General features: G+C 50.7%; 10 protein-coding genes across 10 annotated transcripts; 7 read left to right on the top strand and 3 right to left on the bottom strand.

Annotated features, from left to right (window-relative positions):
• The first annotated feature begins 150 nt into the window (after positions 1-150).
• On the top strand, positions 151-1,180 carry BDZ99DRAFT_469018 (uncharacterized protein). The gene has a single exon (XM_033721402.1). The coding sequence runs from the start codon at positions 245-247 to the stop codon at positions 941-943; it is 699 nt and encodes a 232-aa protein (XP_033569205.1). The 5' UTR covers positions 151-244; the 3' UTR covers positions 944-1,180.
• BDZ99DRAFT_503997 (uncharacterized protein) lies at positions 711-2,210 on the bottom strand. Its single transcript, XM_033724004.1, has 2 exons — positions 1,742-2,210; positions 711-1,691 (listed from the first exon to the last, which is right to left on the bottom strand). The coding sequence occupies exons 1-2, from the start codon at positions 2,102-2,104 to the stop codon at positions 1,029-1,031; spliced, it is 1,026 nt and encodes a 341-aa protein (XP_033569204.1). The 5' UTR covers positions 2,105-2,210; the 3' UTR covers positions 711-1,028.
• A 1,970-nt stretch (positions 2,211-4,180) lies between these two features.
• Positions 4,181-4,708, bottom strand: BDZ99DRAFT_527610 (uncharacterized protein; the record flags this gene model as incomplete). Its single annotated transcript, XM_033726280.1, has 1 exon — positions 4,181-4,708. One exon carries the CDS (start codon positions 4,706-4,708, stop codon positions 4,181-4,183), a length of 528 nt encoding a protein of 175 aa, XP_033569203.1.
• A 252-nt stretch (positions 4,709-4,960) lies between these two features.
• BDZ99DRAFT_527609 (uncharacterized protein) lies at positions 4,961-5,332 on the top strand (the record flags this gene model as incomplete). Its single annotated transcript, XM_033726279.1, has 1 exon — positions 4,961-5,332. The coding sequence occupies one exon, from the start codon at positions 4,961-4,963 to the stop codon at positions 5,330-5,332; it is 372 nt and encodes a 123-aa protein (XP_033569202.1).
• Positions 5,333-5,467: 135 nt separating this feature from the next.
• On the top strand, positions 5,468-6,382 carry BDZ99DRAFT_527608 (ankyrin; the record flags this gene model as incomplete). The annotated part of the gene is made up of 2 exons (XM_033726278.1): positions 5,468-5,711; positions 5,907-6,382. 2 exons carry the CDS (start codon positions 5,468-5,470, stop codon positions 6,380-6,382), a joined length of 720 nt encoding a protein of 239 aa, XP_033569201.1.
• An 84-nt stretch (positions 6,383-6,466) lies between these two features.
• On the top strand, positions 6,467-7,624 carry BDZ99DRAFT_576941 (ankyrin; the record flags this gene model as incomplete). Its single annotated transcript, XM_033728627.1, has 2 exons — positions 6,467-7,264; positions 7,322-7,624. The coding sequence occupies 2 exons, from the start codon at positions 6,467-6,469 to the stop codon at positions 7,622-7,624; spliced, it is 1,101 nt and encodes a 366-aa protein (XP_033569200.1).
• Positions 7,625-8,357: 733 nt separating this feature from the next.
• Positions 8,358-9,401, top strand: BDZ99DRAFT_469015 (uncharacterized protein). The gene is made up of 2 exons (XM_033721401.1): positions 8,358-9,219; positions 9,304-9,401. Exon 1 carries the CDS (start codon positions 8,376-8,378, stop codon positions 9,060-9,062), a length of 687 nt encoding a protein of 228 aa, XP_033569199.1. The 5' UTR covers positions 8,358-8,375; the 3' UTR covers positions 9,063-9,219; positions 9,304-9,401.
• A 78-nt stretch (positions 9,402-9,479) lies between these two features.
• Positions 9,480-10,250, bottom strand: BDZ99DRAFT_527605 (uncharacterized protein; the record flags this gene model as incomplete). Its single annotated transcript, XM_033726277.1, has 1 exon — positions 9,480-10,250. The coding sequence occupies one exon, from the start codon at positions 10,248-10,250 to the stop codon at positions 9,480-9,482; it is 771 nt and encodes a 256-aa protein (XP_033569198.1).
• A 2,096-nt stretch (positions 10,251-12,346) lies between these two features.
• On the top strand, positions 12,347-14,546 carry BDZ99DRAFT_454978 (uncharacterized protein; the record flags this gene model as incomplete). The annotated part of the gene is made up of 2 exons (XM_033718414.1): positions 12,347-13,608; positions 13,666-14,546. The coding sequence occupies 2 exons, from the start codon at positions 12,347-12,349 to the stop codon at positions 14,264-14,266; spliced, it is 1,863 nt and encodes a 620-aa protein (XP_033569197.1). The 3' UTR covers positions 14,267-14,546.
• Positions 14,547-15,228: 682 nt separating this feature from the next.
• On the top strand, positions 15,229-16,030 carry BDZ99DRAFT_482977 (uncharacterized protein; the record flags this gene model as incomplete). Its single annotated transcript, XM_033722539.1, has 2 exons — positions 15,229-15,977; positions 16,027-16,030. The coding sequence occupies 2 exons, from the start codon at positions 15,229-15,231 to the stop codon at positions 16,028-16,030; spliced, it is 753 nt and encodes a 250-aa protein (XP_033569196.1).
• Between the last annotated feature and the right edge of the window lie 1,093 nt (positions 16,031-17,123).

Genomic DNA, 17,123 nt, shown 5'->3' with positions numbered 1-17,123 from the left:
GCTTCGCTAGCGCGACTAGGGAATGCTTAGACCCTATGCATAATGCATTGTCACCAGTGGCACAACATGTGCTTATCAAATACTGTAGAGGTAAGGACCAGTCAGCAGTGCTGCGGAGAAGCGTTTAATGTAGATAAATAGTGACATTCCTCCACGCTTCTTTGATTCGTCTTCTCATCTACAATCAACCATTCATCATCACCAGGCTTCAGCAACTGGACCGTCGATCCAAACCGTTCTCAACATGACTTCCACTACCCAAGTCCTCGGCGGCATCACCGTGCCCAACACGCCCGCCATCACCGCGGCCATATCCTATGCCCGGGCCCACTCGGACGACATGACCTACAACCACATCATGCGATCGTTCCTTTTCGGCCACTGCATTGCCTCGAAGCTGCCGCACCTCAAGAACCTCGACCGCGAAGCCCACGCCGTCGCTGCAATCCTGCACGACCTCGGCTGGGACTCGACCGGCGAACTGATCTCCAAAGACAAGCGCTTCGAAGTCGACGGCGCCGAGGCGGCCAGGAACTTCCTGCGTGGTTTGAACACTAAAGGCGACGAAGCTTGGGACGAGCGCCGCCTCCAACTCGTCTGGGATGCCATCGCGCTGCACACTTCCGACACCGTTGTCGCGCACAAGGAGCCGGAATGTGTGGCCTGTTGGCTGGGCATCGTGGCTGATTTCGCGGGCCCGGACCACTCACCGGAGGGGTCGTTGACGTGGGCTGAGTATGACGGCATCGTGAAAGAGTATCCGCGGTTGAAGATGATTGCTGGGATCAAGGAGATTTTGTGTGGATTTTGTAGGTCGAAGCCGGAGACTACGTATGACAATTTCGTGGGTGCGGTTGGGCAGAGATACCTCGAGGGGTTTTCGTTGGAGGGCCATACTTGGCCGGACCGAATCGAGGCGTGTCCTTTGCCAGACTCGTTTTGAGGGAAAGAGCGCGTTTAATCGGCTGCGAAGCCTTTTTGTGGGACTGTGTAGAGCCCAACGGATACTATTTGGCGGGTTGAAATCCTTACTTCGTTGCAATCTGATGCTGCAAGTTGGGTGGTGATGCTCTAATGGCGTCTGCTTGGTACTTTTTGAGGATCCAATACGGAAAGATATTGCGACAAAATCCTTCGGTTACGCCAGAAGTCATGTGCGAGGTAGATCGGAGAGCAGGAAGTGCCGATGCCGTTTCCATATAAGAGGCAATCTGAGATGACCGTGTGGGTAACATCTTAATCCATGAACTAGTGAGGTCAAGCTCCGGCCCTGAGAGCCTGCTTAGTGTAGTACTGATCAGAAGCTGCAGTGACCAGCATTCGATTTGCAGCAGCGCAAAGTCGTTGCTTGGAAACTCAAGCAGTAGTACAGAACAAATGCACGAAAATGCGGCTGGAGATTGGCAATCGCAGCTGATTTGCTGATGCGGGTATGCCTCGTTGAGCCATAAAGACCGCCATCTGGCGAGGCCTGCCTCGATCCCCAATGCTTCGCCAATCCGCTCTTGTGAAATGCCTAGGCAATCAGGGGATTCATTTACTCCCCCGTCGTTGACCACGAGCTCGCTGAAGCGTAGCGCTAGGTCATAGAGCTTGTCCCGCCAGGTTTTAGGCTGCGCTGCCCAAGGACTGCTCATCCATTCATCTTTGGACAAGAATGTTTTTTGACGTCTGCTCAACGCAAGAAAAAACTGTGCCACTTCATCAGCATACAGTCAAGCCGAGGCGTATCGCAACTTACCCCCATTTCCCGAATCTTCTTGAACACTAAATGAAATCCATCTTTTGAAAACTGGGTAGGTCCACTTTGTCGCATCAAGGCCAGAGCTCCGTCAAAATGGCCTGACGAGCCCCAACTGAAATTCGCCATGTCTACAGGCGGATTCAGACAGGAGTCTACCAGCGCGTACACCGTCGAAATCACAGCTAGCATAGCAGCCAAACCACTGTTAGACGATTTCTGCACCGTGCCCCTGTACAGACTAATGCTATTGTTGTAAGCGGTAAGACTCATGATGTGAAGGGCTGCGTTGCCCCGGTTCAACGCAAGACGCTGGGCGCTGAGTGCTATTATGGAGAGATCTAGAGCCTTGTTCCGAAGCATAAGTCGTGAACACCCTGGAGGCCAATAGTCGTTTGTCTGACAGTAGCCGAGTACGAAGGTCCTCCAGAGTGCAGCGACTTGCTGCGGGTAGCCGATTTGTAACGACACAAACTCCTCTCGGCCGACCTGAGCTACGCCGTGAGAAGAGGACGCCGACAAATCAAAATTGGAGGTTTCGTTGTTGAGGATTCGGTCTCCATGGGCGCCGAGCTCTTTTGTCTCTGCGATAGCCTCGCAGAGAAGACGCTTCTTGTTCGTTGTTGAAACATTTGAAGCATTCAAATTGACAAACGTTCGTATCGCGCCCCCACCATACCCCTCGCACTGGCGGCCTGCTTTTGTGCAAACGAGGCAGTTCGGCAGCGTCCGATCGCACTAGCGATTATTGGAATCAGACATGCCACTTGTAATTCTGCTACAAGCTCATAGGGAAGCCGGAAGTTTCACGTACCCATCTTCTCTGCCGTCGACACGAGAGACAAGCTCGCTTTGCTTGGGCCTCATGGTTCTCGCGGTGATTTGCGGCGATCATTGCGAAGCGAAACTCTCAATCGGGAACCGAAGAATGAAAACAAAAGATGATGCCACTTCACGAAAGCAGCGTTGGTGGGAGAATGTGGCTACTATGGCGCTGGGGAGTGATGAAGATGGGGCATTGCTCGGCATGAAATAAATCGCGGAAAGAGTCCACATAAGCGCACTACGCCCAGTTGGGATATTCGCTTCGCTAGTTAGATTCCTAGTTCTACATTAGGCGACACGATTATGCCGGCAATAATCGGCTTCCAGCAAGACTTTGAAGCAATCCACGAAGGCGACGTTCATGTGGGTATCGCCACGCTATGGCTAGTGTAGCCCGGCCCTAAGCTTAGTAAGTCTTTGATATAACGAGAAAGGGGCATCCTAGATCTATAAATGCGCTAGTCTCAGCATATAGAATATATGAAGAGCGATTGCATCTCTTGTAATTCTACATGCTGCCCTCCCCGTGGTTGGGAACCAAGCCGCGAGCAATGTTCACAACCCTTTCCCACTTTCATCATTACTCGGATCATTAGTTGAGCGCAGTGTAATATCGAAAAAGGTTTCAACTGCAAGTCTCCGATTAGTGGTACTGCCGATATTGTCAAAAGCTTTCACCATCCCGGCATGTGTTTTAACCTTTCGGAGTAGGGTTTCGGCCGAGCCTTATGCCCGCAGCATCGCGCAGTCCTGTGCCCCTTTGCCTCCTTCAGCCTTATTCTTGTTCTGTTTATGCAGGTTGAAGATGGCGCTGAGTTTCACAAAGCGTCCATGATATCTAGCCACTGATGACCGTCCAACGTTTTGCTTTGATCACTTTTGGTGGTGCCCTGCGGCTTCGGCTTGGAAACACTTCCTTGTTGGATGTCGGGATCCTCGAAAATGGGCCACTTTATAGTGACTGACTCTCGAACGCAGTGCAAGCGATTTTGCAATTCTTCGATGATGGTACTGATATATTCAGGCGCGCCCAATGGTTCCTAACTTAACGGTTAGCTGAAGGCTCGAGGCGTGAGAAACAACGGCACCCACCTCTGCTTTGTGTATATGGAGCTCCTTGAGTGTTTTCACCGGTCCAGTGGCTCAGAAATGGCTTCGTCGCAACGTGGGATATTCTCACCCTCCTTCCCGGCTTCGGTGGCTCCGTCTTCGACCGTCAATTTGATGAGATTTCGCGCGCCCTTGCTGTGCAGCCAGTTAAAGAGCTTACATATGTCTCTCTTTCCAGGACCACCAGCTATTCTCCTTTTCTCAGAGCGGTTATCTTTAGGAGCTTCCATAGAGAAGGACAGGGTCGAACAATGATGCTTTGAAAGACTGTTTAACGACTCTTTTATTGATCTCCTTTTCCCCTCGTCCCTCCACCCGTGCTTTCACTGCTCCTTCTCCTCGTAACGGCAGTGAAGGAAGTTCAAAACAAATGAGTTCGTCTAGTACACGGGAAGCCGTCAGCCAACTCGCATTTCTCAGATTGGCGCATACTCAGTCTCCTTGTTGTCACTAAATAGGATTTCCAAAGCCGAGTTGTGACATCACACAAAATTCTCTCCGCTTTCATGTCCCATTTGCTCTTTCCCGCTTGGGGAATGTCGAATGAAGGCAATGGAGCTTCAATATTGTGCCAATCTCGTCGGCAATGTTCTTGGTTCCACTAATGATCTTCTTGTCGGAACTAGACGAGCAGGGTTGCGTCTGGGCCTCTCCAGAACGCTTCGGTCTGGCTATAAACTTAGTAGGTACGGATTGAGCATCTACTACATGTCGTCTTTCATTCGCCAAATTTCGCTGAAAGCCTCTCCCCATTGCGGGTGGAGGCTCACGTTTAGCTCTCATACTGAAAGTTGATGCTCGTCCAATGCCGATACTTGGGGGCTGTCCCTGCCCTTTGTTGAGTTCGCGCTTGACGATGACGACCTTTACAGCCTGATTGTCGCCAAGTTCCGCTTTGGCCCCAATGGTGTCGCTGCATACATCAAAGAGGTCCGCGTGATATTCCAATTCGCCGCTGCGGGGAAGGAAAGAACTGATCCAGTGGTGGACACGTACCCCAACGGAAATTTCTTCGTGGAGCTGAACCGGCATCACGAGCAGGTTGTGCAAGGCGGGAGGGCCAACTTGAGAGCAGTGGTGCAGCTGGAGTACAAGTTGGTGGCGACTTGAAACGCGAGAAGATTGATCGCGACGTTGTGTCTTTCACTAGAGTCATACGATCTATTGAGTTGCTCCACGACTCTGGAAATGACGACGCAGTGTCCTGGACAGTTTCGAAAATCTGACCGAGATAATGGGGGATGTGTCAAGATTGCAGGGCGCTAAACTGCTGAACGACAGAGCATGGACGCCTTCAACGCTACAGTCATAATTAATGTCACAGCGGATACAATTGGCAAAATCGGAGCAGCGTTCAAAGAGGACCAGAACGACGACAACGTCCTATACAACGCGAAGAATGAACCTACCAACAGGCTTCGTAAGTCCGATGTTGATAATTTGGGAGTGGTGGATCTCAAGTCGGTCTCGGATGTGACTCATCGGACGATGATCAGTGATACTGCGAAGGAGGAGTCACCGAGGAAGACAGCCACGACTGAGCTCAGTTCAACGCTGGGGCAGATAGTGCTGTGTCCTGCAATCTCTGGCGGTTGGAATCAAGCTGGAACCTGCATAGAGCTGACTGAGCCGCGTGAGGACCCCCTTCAACTTTAGCAGTCTGCACATGGTGTTTGCGTGACGGTACAAATACCAGCCTTGCCACTTGTTCTCCTTTCTTGGCACTGCCGTTGCTCAACGCCTCGATAACAGTCCGGTCACAGGGAAACTTAGCTCGACAACTGCCTCATCATGGCATCCAACGTCCACGGCTTGGAAACGACTGGAGCGGACTCCGAAAATTGGAATCTAGCTGGTGCGGTACTGGCAGACGAATCATTTTCAAAACAATTAGGAGAAGCTGTGAACCGAGTAGACAGAGCATTCGTGAAGCTTCTTGTCGAAGAAGGCCGGAAAACCATCACCAAGGAAACCTACATCGAGGCACTGACAAAACAACTTGCAGTAACCGTTGAGAACAACAGCCCCGGAGATTGTGATGGTCCTTGTTGACGGAAGAGCAAACCTAGAGCAGAAGACTATCCGAGGAACCCAAACTCCATTGTATCGTGCTGCATTCAGAGGTTACGTTGAGATTGTGCGGCATCTACTCAAGGCCAAGGTGAACCTAAACCCTCTAGAAGACGATCTGGACTGCTGGGAACCAATACATGCCGCATACGACATGCAGACGTTCTGCGGTTACTGCTCCAGGCAGGAGCACAAATCGATGCCCAGGCCGGTAACGGCCAGACAGTGTTGTTCTTCGCTTGCACCAGCGACAAAAAAGATTCAGTAAAAGAGCTGCTGAAGTACAAGCCGGACCTCGGTTTGGTGGTCAATGACGAGACGTGCCTCTCCATTGCAGTCAGTAGAGGTTGCTCAGGAATAGCCATGATGCTTCTAGACGCCGGCACAAACCCATATCACCATACGACGAGGGAGGCAAATCGATATCTTCTTCACGAATGCGTGAAGCATAATCTGGAGGGTGTCCTGAGAAGTTTGCTCCTGTACAACATTCAGATTGAGGAAATCGATAGCCTTGGCCGAACTGCGCTCAACTGTATCACGTCTGCGACGGGTGCCCCAATATTTGAACTCCTCATAAACCGCGGAGCCTCAGTAAACACAGTAAATCGGGATGAAAACACGCCTCTCTCTTGAGTAATCCACTACCGAGATGCACAGGCGACCGAGCTCTTGATCTCGAAAGGCGCGGACGTCAAAGCACCCCCATGACCGTTTGCTATGCCACTACATCTAGCATGCGCCCGGAGCTCTCTAGATGTGATCAAGATTCTAGTCGGTACGGATGATGATACTTATGTCGACCATGAAATGGATGGCGCTCTATTCCAGACAGCATGCTTTAGAAAGGATGACGAAAGGTCAGGTGTACTCACCTACCTATTGGAGACTACTGAAGCTATTGGTCGTCAGAGCAGCGACCGGTGGGGAAGCAACATCCATACTGCCTGCCTAGTGGCCGATTTGAACACTGTAAAATCGCTCCTTAAGCGCGGTGCGGATATCAACTCCGAGGACAAGACCGGGCAAAGGCCAATTCACAATGCCCTGTTTCGGACACGGGACTTTGTCAAGCTTCTTCGAGAAGAAGGCCGAGAAAGGGGAATTGAGCTCTTCCTCGAAGACAGAATGCATCGGAACGCATTCCACTTCGCGGTTGGGAATGGTCGGCTTGATCTGGTCAAGTACATTATCGAAGAACGGCCAGAATTAGCCACACAGGGGGACTGCGACGGCTGGACGCCACTATTCTGGGCACTTCGAGAATGTCTTCACTGGGACACGGAATCATCTGAACGCAGCGCCATAATTAAGGAGTTGAAAGCTCGTGGCGCGGATGTCACGATACCTGACCGCGGTAAGGTGCTAGACAGAGTATGGACACCATACTATGTGGCCACGTACTACGGACTCCCTGCCAACATTATTGAGCTCTTAGATCCTCCGTCTCAGCTAGTCTATGAGACCAAAAAGGCGAGCCTATGTGACGACAGCAGTTTTTGTGATATTTGCCTAATAGTAAGCTCTAGTGCAGTCGACGATATAACGCTACGCAATATTAACAAATGGGGCTAGGGCATTGTCGGGCTATATTACATCTGTATTGAATGTTCTAGTTTTCTGGTGTGCTTCAAATGCTATGGTTCTAGAGACATAGTACATCTAGAACATAGGCTCGCGGTAACAAATGAAGGCGAAGAATATGTGTCCAATGAGGAAGAGTCTGTGGACAATGACACCGACGACGCCGATGAAGCCTTACTTTCATCAAGTTCTGAAGAGGGAATAGGGATGGGTGATGATACGTGGGAGGCTGACAGTAGCGGCGACGACCGAGAAAGCGTAGTTTCGGGGGGCATAGAAAAGGTGGCACTCTAATTCTCCAACAAGCTGTCTTGTGTGTACACCTGCCTGCCACTGCTTGGGGTGCTTCAATGCATTTTTAAAAATCTGAATGAGATAGAAGCTCTTCATCTTGGACTATCTGAAAATTTGTTGAAGCACTTCAAACAGTGGTAGACAGGTGTACACACAGGCAGATTACTTTTTGAGTGTGCCACTCTTTTCCCGCCCACGGTACTGCTTGCGGCAAAACTTAGTCTGAATACAAGTGTGTCACATATGGGCATCGCCGGGCTATGCTTAGTCCCTCTCTGTGCCCTTTCAGTAGCAGTGATAAAATTGGAGCGGAGGGGAGTGCGTTGGCCTTAATCTACTCTACTTCAGCCAATTGAAGATCGAAAGGCTGCAGCATCAAACCAGCCAACCAGCTTGGGCGCCATCAAACACAACATACCCCATCAACCCAATCAGATGCATCCACGTGGCGCACAAATTCAAATTTGTGCCTAACAGCCTAAGGGAAGTTCGAAGCTACCGAGCATAAATTGATCACTTACATTGATTGCTTAAGAGAGTAGAGAGTCCCCTTGACTAGTCGGCGTGCATTCTGCATCGACCGACCTCGTTACTTAGATGCTATCCAAAGGCTGACCATACTCGAGCGATTGATGACACTTCATAATAGACACGTAATCCTCACGGCCAAGCTATGAGCTCTTCTCGAGCATTTGCTTGCCATCACTGCAGTTTAGAGGGTAGAGAGTGGTTTTACAATGCTCAGGCCAACATGTACTGGCACTATCATGGTCCCGACGTGATATGGGAGGATGGCACACGATATGTCTATGAAGATATCTATGTGCCATCAAATCAGTATGTCTGGTGCTCCTTGAAATGCTCTTCTGCAGCTACTAAAAATCGGACCACCACGCTCACGCTTCGACCCTTTGCTAGGAGTGCTCAATTCCTCTGGAGGAGAAACACGTTAAGAAGAGGCGACAACTGTACATGGGTGACGCTCGCCTCTTTGATAACCGAGAAGGATGAACATGGCCGTACGAAGACCACGGCAAGCCTCTACCACGAACTGGACAAAGCCAGGATACCACCGGTTCCGAATATAGACGGCCCTGCGTACTGGAACGACGTGCTAAGAATCGCGGGAGAGTTCGGTACGACCCAAAAGCTAGAATTCGTCGACCAGTATCCTACGGGCGTACCCGCAATTGACCTTCCTACTCTGGGCGTGCCGCCACAGACGTTTTTCGGGACCTGGGTTCAACCTGGGAACCAGTGCATCGGGCATTTTGTCAAAGGGTACTGGGCGCCCGACAAGCCTGGTCGCGGCTACGGAGGCAGTGACAAGTGGTTCCGCTTCACGGATTTCCAGACCGACCAAGCAGGTCAAGATGTTACAGATTGGGTCATGGCGACGGGTCAGACGATCAAGTATGCGTACTGGTTTGTGCAATAGCGTCAGTGAAAGAGCTGTTATGCACATGTCCTTGGGTCATTATGGGCATTGGCCTTCTACTTCTTTCATTCGAGATATCGACCGTTGGTGTGGGCAGAGGTGGCTTGTGAACCCATCTGGGAGAAGCAAGGTTGCATATGGGCATCGCCAGGCTATGGTTAGTCCCTCTCTGTGCACCATCAAAGTCCTTAGCTAGCGTTAGCGCCTGGTGCCTGCATCTTCTAGCTAAGCACAAAGACAGAAGAAGAGCGGGACTCGTTTGTTCACACACCAACCATATCGTCATTGATTGTACAGCAACTTCCCGGCCAGAAGAAAGTGATGTCTGCCCGTCAAGATTTGTCCAACTCCATTGTTGTCATTAAACCGTTTATTCTGAGTGAGACTTTACACTAGAAGAATGTCGTCCGCGTCGTCCTAATCCCATGTCATCATTCCCCTAAGCATGGCACCATATAGATAACACGTCTCTACAAATCGATATTCCTTTCCAAATACATGGCGAAGGATCGCCGGCGTTTGACAGCCCCGCAAGATGAAGATCTGGTCGCCCGGCATAGTGTCAGACGCCAATCCGAGCTGTTGGTTTGCTGCGAGGAAAAGCTTGCGTCCTCGGGCAAAATAGGCGAAATGCTGAAACGAAGAGACTAGAAGCTCGTTGTATGGTGATGCTCTTGAGTGATTTTTTCGGCTTTCGAGTTGATCGTACGCCTCGAGAAGCTCTGTCATGTCCGCCTCTCTCAAGCAGTTCAGATCCTCGAGTTCTCTGCTTGAAGCTCGATTTGCCATGATCACGCGGAATAAGTCTTCGCGCGTGACATTTCCATCGCCTAATTTTGTATTGATTGCTCTGAAATGCGTGTCAAGATTGATGTATCGATAAAGCTCGTCTGCTGGGCAAAGTCTTTGAGATGAAAGATACTTGAAATAGGGGCTAAACATGTCAGCGATTGTTGTGATGCATGTGCCTCGAACGTAGAGCTTTAGCCTAGACACCGAGTCAAGCCAAGCATGCTTGAGGGGTCTATTCTCCCACATGATGGCTACTTGGGTCATCGGCACTCCAACGCTGGGAAGACACTGAGAGCCACTCATCCAACGCCGGCTGTTTTGGAACATTGTTCCAAATGGGGACCCACGACGGGACATTGACATGGCTACTGCCCAGTGGCCGAGCCGTGGAGGCATGTCTTAGAATATCTAGGTTTTCGGATTCGCGGATCATCAAGGCTGCGGTGTCAATCAGGACTTAGCGAAATGGAAGTACATAGTTCGCAGTGATTGTTATTCGCTTCGACGAACGTGGTCAAGTTAAAATCAGAGAACACCTCGAATCCGGAGAACGCGCATATGAGATCCCGCATATCAGATGCCTGAATCCTGGAAGCAAGGTTTGAGAGTACGCGGAGAAAGTCGGAAAACCAGAAACCGGCGCAACTACCTTGGGCCAGTCGCCATCTGGTTTCGTACATCTCTCGGAGTGTGTTCCAGCTACTGTCCTGCTGCAGGGCATGGCGGAGCGACCTAGGGCTTTGCTCGGAGAGCGCTGTCTTTGCTATCCTGCGCAACGAGTCGAGACTAATTGCATGCTTCCCCGCTACAAAATCTGCTGATTTGGACAGAACCACCTCTTGGAAAACCCAAGCTCGAGTGAACCACTGATTTCGTAAATTTGGACGAGAGCGCGGTGAGCTTCCACGGCATCTGGTTGCTCGAAAGACTCGATCAACTTCTCCTGCAGGTGTACTGTCTCCTTCTCGAACGAAGCTTTGCAGATATCATTCAGCTCGATGATGTAGCCGTCACGGATATGTCCTTAAGCCACACTAAAACCCGCTTGCCGTGCCTGTAAATGCCCCCCATAATTTTCACCTAGTAGTTCCTCTCGTTGATGCTAGTCTGGTTGATGCAAATCTGGTCAATCCAGAGGTAGCCAGTGCAGCAATGCCAGGAAAGCCAGGGGATAGCTTCAGCAAGATCGCTATTGATGAGCATCGGTTTGAATCTTCCATTCAGCCTACTCGATCCAAGACCGAGAGCGTGTCCACGAGTAGCATCACCCCAAACGTATGAGGCCGTCTCGAAGGGCGGTGCCTCATCCAAGACGTGGTGTTCGATGCTATATTCCCATGTTTCATCCGCAGACGATTTGGCAACTCGAAGAAGACGGATCTCGTTCGCGTGTACAAGAGGCTTGAATTTGTATCGCAACATTCGGCGCTCGGGGCTCGTAGAGGTATTGGATTTGAGGGACTGCAGCGGCGGCTCGAGGGTTTCGGAGGCTCGTCGCTTTCTCGAGGTCGTTCGTGGTCATCGTGGTCATCGTGGTCGTGGTCATCGTGGTCGTAGTCATCGCACTCGGAAGTTGACAACGAAGAGGATGTTTTCGGCGCTTGTGGTATAGCTTCGTGGGAAGGAAACGAAGACATATATGGGAACGGATCCGCATGCCCTGCATTGCGACGTTGGGAGAGGTGCATGAGGCTGAGGCTGTGTGTGGATGGGATGGGTTGAGGTTGAAAGTAGAAGCATTAGTGCCTAAGGCATCATTTTGTGCCCAGGCCATCAACCCCACCGACTCGAGGAATCCCACCCATCCTCGACCAAGCGCATCTTCGCATCGAGAAAGCGTTTGGACTGCGCAAACGAACTTAATAAGGGGACTGATGAGGTCTCTAATGTATAGCATGAGGTTCAGACTCAAAAATGCTTTTTAGTGAAGCCAGTTCTCTGATGTCCTTCTCCCCTGAACTCTTCATCGCCATGCTCATTCTCATCAAGACTGTTCCTCATGCACCTCATGGCTTCCTTTATCACTGCTCAAAATACCTCTTTGCTTTACATATCAACGCGCTTACTATTCTCGAATATTTTCAAGCGGTCACGGGACCTCGGAACATCTTCAGCTCCAGCGCCTCTCATGCAGCCTAGCATAGTTTGCAGAAGTCTTTGGCCTAGACTGGACCTAAGCCTCAGCTCCCCGCGCCCCAGAGCTACGATTTGCCACCGACACTCAGCTAACTCCAGAATGTTGATAGTGTACAGTAACGGTGGACTTCAGGCTGACCCAATCATGAGGTACCGATTATGCGATTGCGGTTCGAGCCTAAGCTGGAGACAACAGGGTCTTCCGCAAGCTCTAGGCCCGGCAAGCGAAAAGATGCCCTTAAGAAGCCGCGCATTCCTGCTTGGACCTCCAGAGCTGAAGGCAAGACTTCCAGCTCCAGATACGAAAGCGTGGTAAGGTACTTGATAGTTGCTGTTTTACGACTGCGTAATCTGTCATGAACCAACTATCTCCTCCTAAAATCACATTTCTCTCCCTATCACTCTTCGTAATATCAGCAGTCGCTCCCGCCCTACAGAACTTCACGGTCTTACTTCCTCCCGGTACCACCAACCATGGAAACCCCGAGCTCTTATGCACCCCGCCTGGGTGGACCGATATAGCGACTTTCTACGTGGGCAACTACCTCACCCATGCACTGACTGTGGTGCACATGCCAGGAGAAGAGACACCAAGCTGGATTATCAATGCGCTCGCATCGCTACTCTTCCCACCATTTGGCTTGTACAGGGGTCTTCGTGCAATTTGGACAAAAGCGGTTTTTGCAAAGGGCGATTTGCAGAAAGCAGCGAGGTCTGGCGCGTTATGTATGGTGGTACGATCCAGCTCTTGGAGGCCGATTCGAGATACCAAAGTGTCAAATGCTATTCTGCTGAGTCCGGAAGATCAAGCTCCCGTTCTAGAAGGGAATAAAGTGGAATCTGGAACGATACGACCGCATCGCGAAGACGATGAGCCCAACAGCTCTCATGAAGACACCGAAGGACTTTTGGCTTCTGATACTGCCCAGGAAACGATACAACTCTCGGATTTCCCGTTGAAAACTGACGACCCTGTTTTGAAACGGGTACACGTATGCGTCTTCGCCGCTCCATGGTCCTACTGCCGCTACGAAGGGCCTGAATCTGCCGACTCTCGCACAGTACGAGCTTCCCCCGTCCTTCCAGAAGGATACAAACTAGTGATAGTCCCACCAGACACGCCCATACGACCTCTAAATGTCGATAACGCGGATAACATCATCTCCTGCAGTCACGATTGGATCACGGGGCTAATCGCCGTGGGTCAAGCGATCTTCGCTATCGTAACACTCTGGCAATCTCGAGGAGACCAGGTCCAACGTTATGGGTACGCTGCTTTCGGTCTCACAGTCGCGCCCTACGCTACTATGTCTTTCGTCAACTTGCTAGGCACGCTCATGCGCCCGGACTTTGATGCAGTGTATCTAGTTGGCTCGCCAACTATGTTGGAGGCACGGTCGAGACTCAAAGGCAGCGCGGAAGGGTATTTTCCCGGAACGGTCGCGGAGCTGGAGGTTGATGAGACTTTCAACTTTCAGTCCCACAACGTCAAGCCCAGGTTGCAATTCATGAAGCGACCGCTTGAGTTCAAAGCTTCGAATAGGATTTTGGAAGTGCACTCTCCAGAGCTGAACGTGCTGTATGGAAGCACTGTCCAAGGGGCTGATGATTCCAAAGTGTAAGTCCGAGCGCTTTCGTATCAAGCCCTACAACGACGCTAACATCTCCCACCCAGCACCGCCACATCCCAGACCACCGAACTCTCCCACAACGCCTCAGCAATAGTCCTCCAACAGCGCAAAGAGTGGCCCGGCTACACCACTAACCCCGAGCAGCCCCTCCTCCTCATCCCCTCCTGCGACCCCTTCCGCTACCACCAACGCCACCAAACCCTCTACACCCTTCCCCTACCCCACTGGAAAGACCCTCAGCGCGGCTGGGACATCAACTGGACTCTCGACGGCTACAACTCCCTCCTTCCCTACAGCAGCTCCTTCGTCGAGCGGGCGCGCTGGTATGGGTTCTTACTCGGCATGGTTCCTCTGGCCATCATCGGCGGTATCTCCCGCTTCCGCGGTGGCTCGAGTAGTGCGACGCAGCGGGCGTTGACGATGTTGTGGGTGAGTTGGGGGATTGCTGTGGGGTTTGTGAGGGCGGAGGCTACGAGGAACGATGTGATCGAGCTGAGTGGGGCGAGGGGCAAAATGAAGAAGGGGTTGGTCTTGGGCTTGGAGTTGCTGTTGTTGTTGCCGATCGGGGCGCCGGCGGTGGCGGGCTTTGTGGTTGTGGGGTTGATGCTGAGGGAGTTTGGGGTTTGTGTGGTTCTGCCTTCTTGATTTCCCTCTTCCCATGTGAGAGCGAGAAGAAGAGGGGGAAGAGGGAGCTGGAGGAGGAGTTCTGATGGAACTCTAGCTGCTTGGAGCATTCCTAGGGCCATTTTATCGTTAAGCTTGCGATTATGACCTGGTTCAAGATTTGTGTGTGCTGCCCAGGTGCGGTTTAAGTAGAGAACTTCTACAAATGCGCCACAATCCCGAAGCTATACCTAATAGCGCATTAGACGATGGACACCTAATGGGTTATGCCTACATGCTAGAAACCGTGCAGCAAATCGACTACAATTCATTGCGAAAACCCTTGACTCAAAGCGCGCGCCGAAACTGAGCTTAGGATGTCCTATCGACTACGCCACGTAGGTAGAACTCGCAAGGCTGGCTGTGCCGCAACTCATTGGCCCTGATTGCGTCGGCCTAACCTGAACCGCCCATCTTCGCATCCGCGCTGGTCTTTATCTACTAGCCCAAAGATCAATCCTCCATAGCTAACCCCACCTTTTCCGTATTACTTAGTGTCAGCGACTTAATCCATCGGGATCTCCACGCGTCATTAGATTCAAAGAGCCTTGAAAGCTATGGGTTCGACGTCGCACAGTCAAGAGGCTGGTTCCAGCACGGTCACTAAGCGGACGCAGGAATGCCTCAGCCTGATGAAAAAAGAGTGAGTTACTATATGCCCTGATGGGAACCTGTACTAACTTTGGCAGAGGGCAAGATGGACTTGGAAACGTCGTCATCATTTTGGGAGAGGTTGGAGCTGGAAAGTCATCATTGCTAGAAGATCTCACTGGGGCACATGGTCACTCGATGGAGGCTGCGAGCTCAGGTATGGGAGCCTTCCCGTCCTCCCTTCTCTTCAAGTCTGATTGTTAATATCCGTCAAGTTACCAAGAAATTCCAGATCGAGAAGACGAGTATCAAAGGCAAAGAATACTACATAATGGATACGCCCGGTTTTGACCATGGGCCTGAACTGGACGTTGTTCTATGAAGTCGCCAGGGGAATCAACGCCGTTAGATCCCATGCCCGAATCATCGGTGTCCTCCTCGTAACCCCGATGACTCATGCTCGAGTCAACGAAATGGATGAAAAGCTCCTGCGATTTGCTCGCGCATTTTGCGGCGACGAATACATGACTCAGGTCACGGATGTTACAACCTTTTGGGAGGCACACAAGGAGAAGCAGAAGCAGGGGCTCAATACAAGGCTTGCGAACCGGCTTGAAAAGGTAAAAGAGTTGTGGTCTGTTCATAGGCCCCTTCGCCACTATCAGCATGGACGGGAGTACGAAGACGGACAAGACAAGGGCGTATTTCTCGATTGGGAGGACGATCGCGACAACATCGCAGAGCATGCTAAAGATATGGTCCATCGTCACTATGGTCATATCAATCCGCGAGACCCTCGTATTGTCCAGGATCTGGCAACAGGTCTTCCCCTTGAGCGCACTGCAGCAGGCCAATTCCTCGGCCTTATTCCTGCGCGTGCTCCTGACTCCACCTCCAAATCTAACACCTCATCTTCCTCAGCTGCTCCAGAACCGAAAGAGCAAGGATATTGGGAATATGGTCTAGACATCATCAGTGCCATTGCTCGCAACGTCCATTTCGAGGCAAACATTGGGCCCATCGGGGGTGCCTCAGGCAATCGAACTGGATCATCCTTGCCACAAATACCAATGGGCCCACGCTACAACGGCCCTATAGGTGAGTTAGTCCATTTTCAAATCCCATTTGGAAAGCTGTTGATTTTAAATTAGATAAAAACTCGGTCGTAGACACGTTCAAAAGGAAAAAATTGGATCCCAGTTTCGCGAGCCGGGAGCAAAAGGGACGGGAGTTGAACATTTCGGGAACGCCCGGGACGGAAAAGTATAATAACGAGCTACGCAGGAAGGTTGAACAGTCCTATTAGAATAATATGTATCTAGTTTTTCCATAGCTTTGGAGGTATCAAGATGGTGAAACTGTCATTACTGTCAGTATATGTACAAGGGGAAGTTCGAGGACGACCCTTTAGTTCTATTTGGAGGTGACGTTGAAAGCGCCACTTCAGCGCTAAGATACCAAAGCCTGCTCTTTTCTTTCTCACGAGATATTTTATTTCAGGGTAAACTCGCTCTAAATCTTTCCCAGTGTTTTGGATCACGAACATTTCCACGCTCGCTAGCAAACGATAGTTCATATAAATCCTTATGCTCTTGCAATACCATCTCTAGTCCGCATTCTCGTCTCCTTTCTTCCTGCTCTACCTCCTACGCTCATTCTATAACGTCCTTATCTTGCTGCTCCGGCCTCATCCCTCTCAATACTGATGCAACATCCCCTATTCAAGTAATCCCTCAAATTACCCATTAGCACGTCCGCCACGTAGCCATCCACTTCGGCGAAAGCTAAAACGGCACCTGCAGCCAGGGCGCAGATATCTACCCTACAAAGCTTTCCCGCCACCCAATTTTCTCGAAACCGAAAGACACACATTTTCAGCACGCTACCTTAAGCGCATCATTCTTTGCGAAGGGACTACTTTCAAGCTAAATTATAGGCCAGCTTGCTATCTAAGAGCTTATTGTATACCCATCATTACTGACCTATAATCAAGGGCTATAGATAGAGCTTTATACTCTATTACCACCAGCGCCTTCTCATGCAAGTTATTTCAGATATACATCCACCTTCACTATCCTAATATCATCAATCTTAGCACGGATATCGGTTTTCCGGGAGGTAAAGATAGCAGCCTTCGTCATCTTTCAGAATTCCCTCGTTGCCTAAATTAAATCCCTCACATATTCTAATCACGTCAAGATGCATGCATATATCCCTAGGTCATTATCCCGCACTTCGCAATTCCTGT

The sequence above is a fragment of the Mytilinidion resinicola genome (genome assembly GCF_010093595.1).
Source record: "Mytilinidion resinicola strain CBS 304.34 unplaced genomic scaffold BDZ99scaffold_33, whole genome shotgun sequence".
In the NCBI taxonomy this organism is placed as follows: domain Eukaryota; kingdom Fungi; phylum Ascomycota; class Dothideomycetes; order Mytilinidiales; family Mytilinidiaceae; genus Mytilinidion; species Mytilinidion resinicola.
This window is presented reverse-complemented; position numbering and strand designations above follow the sequence as displayed.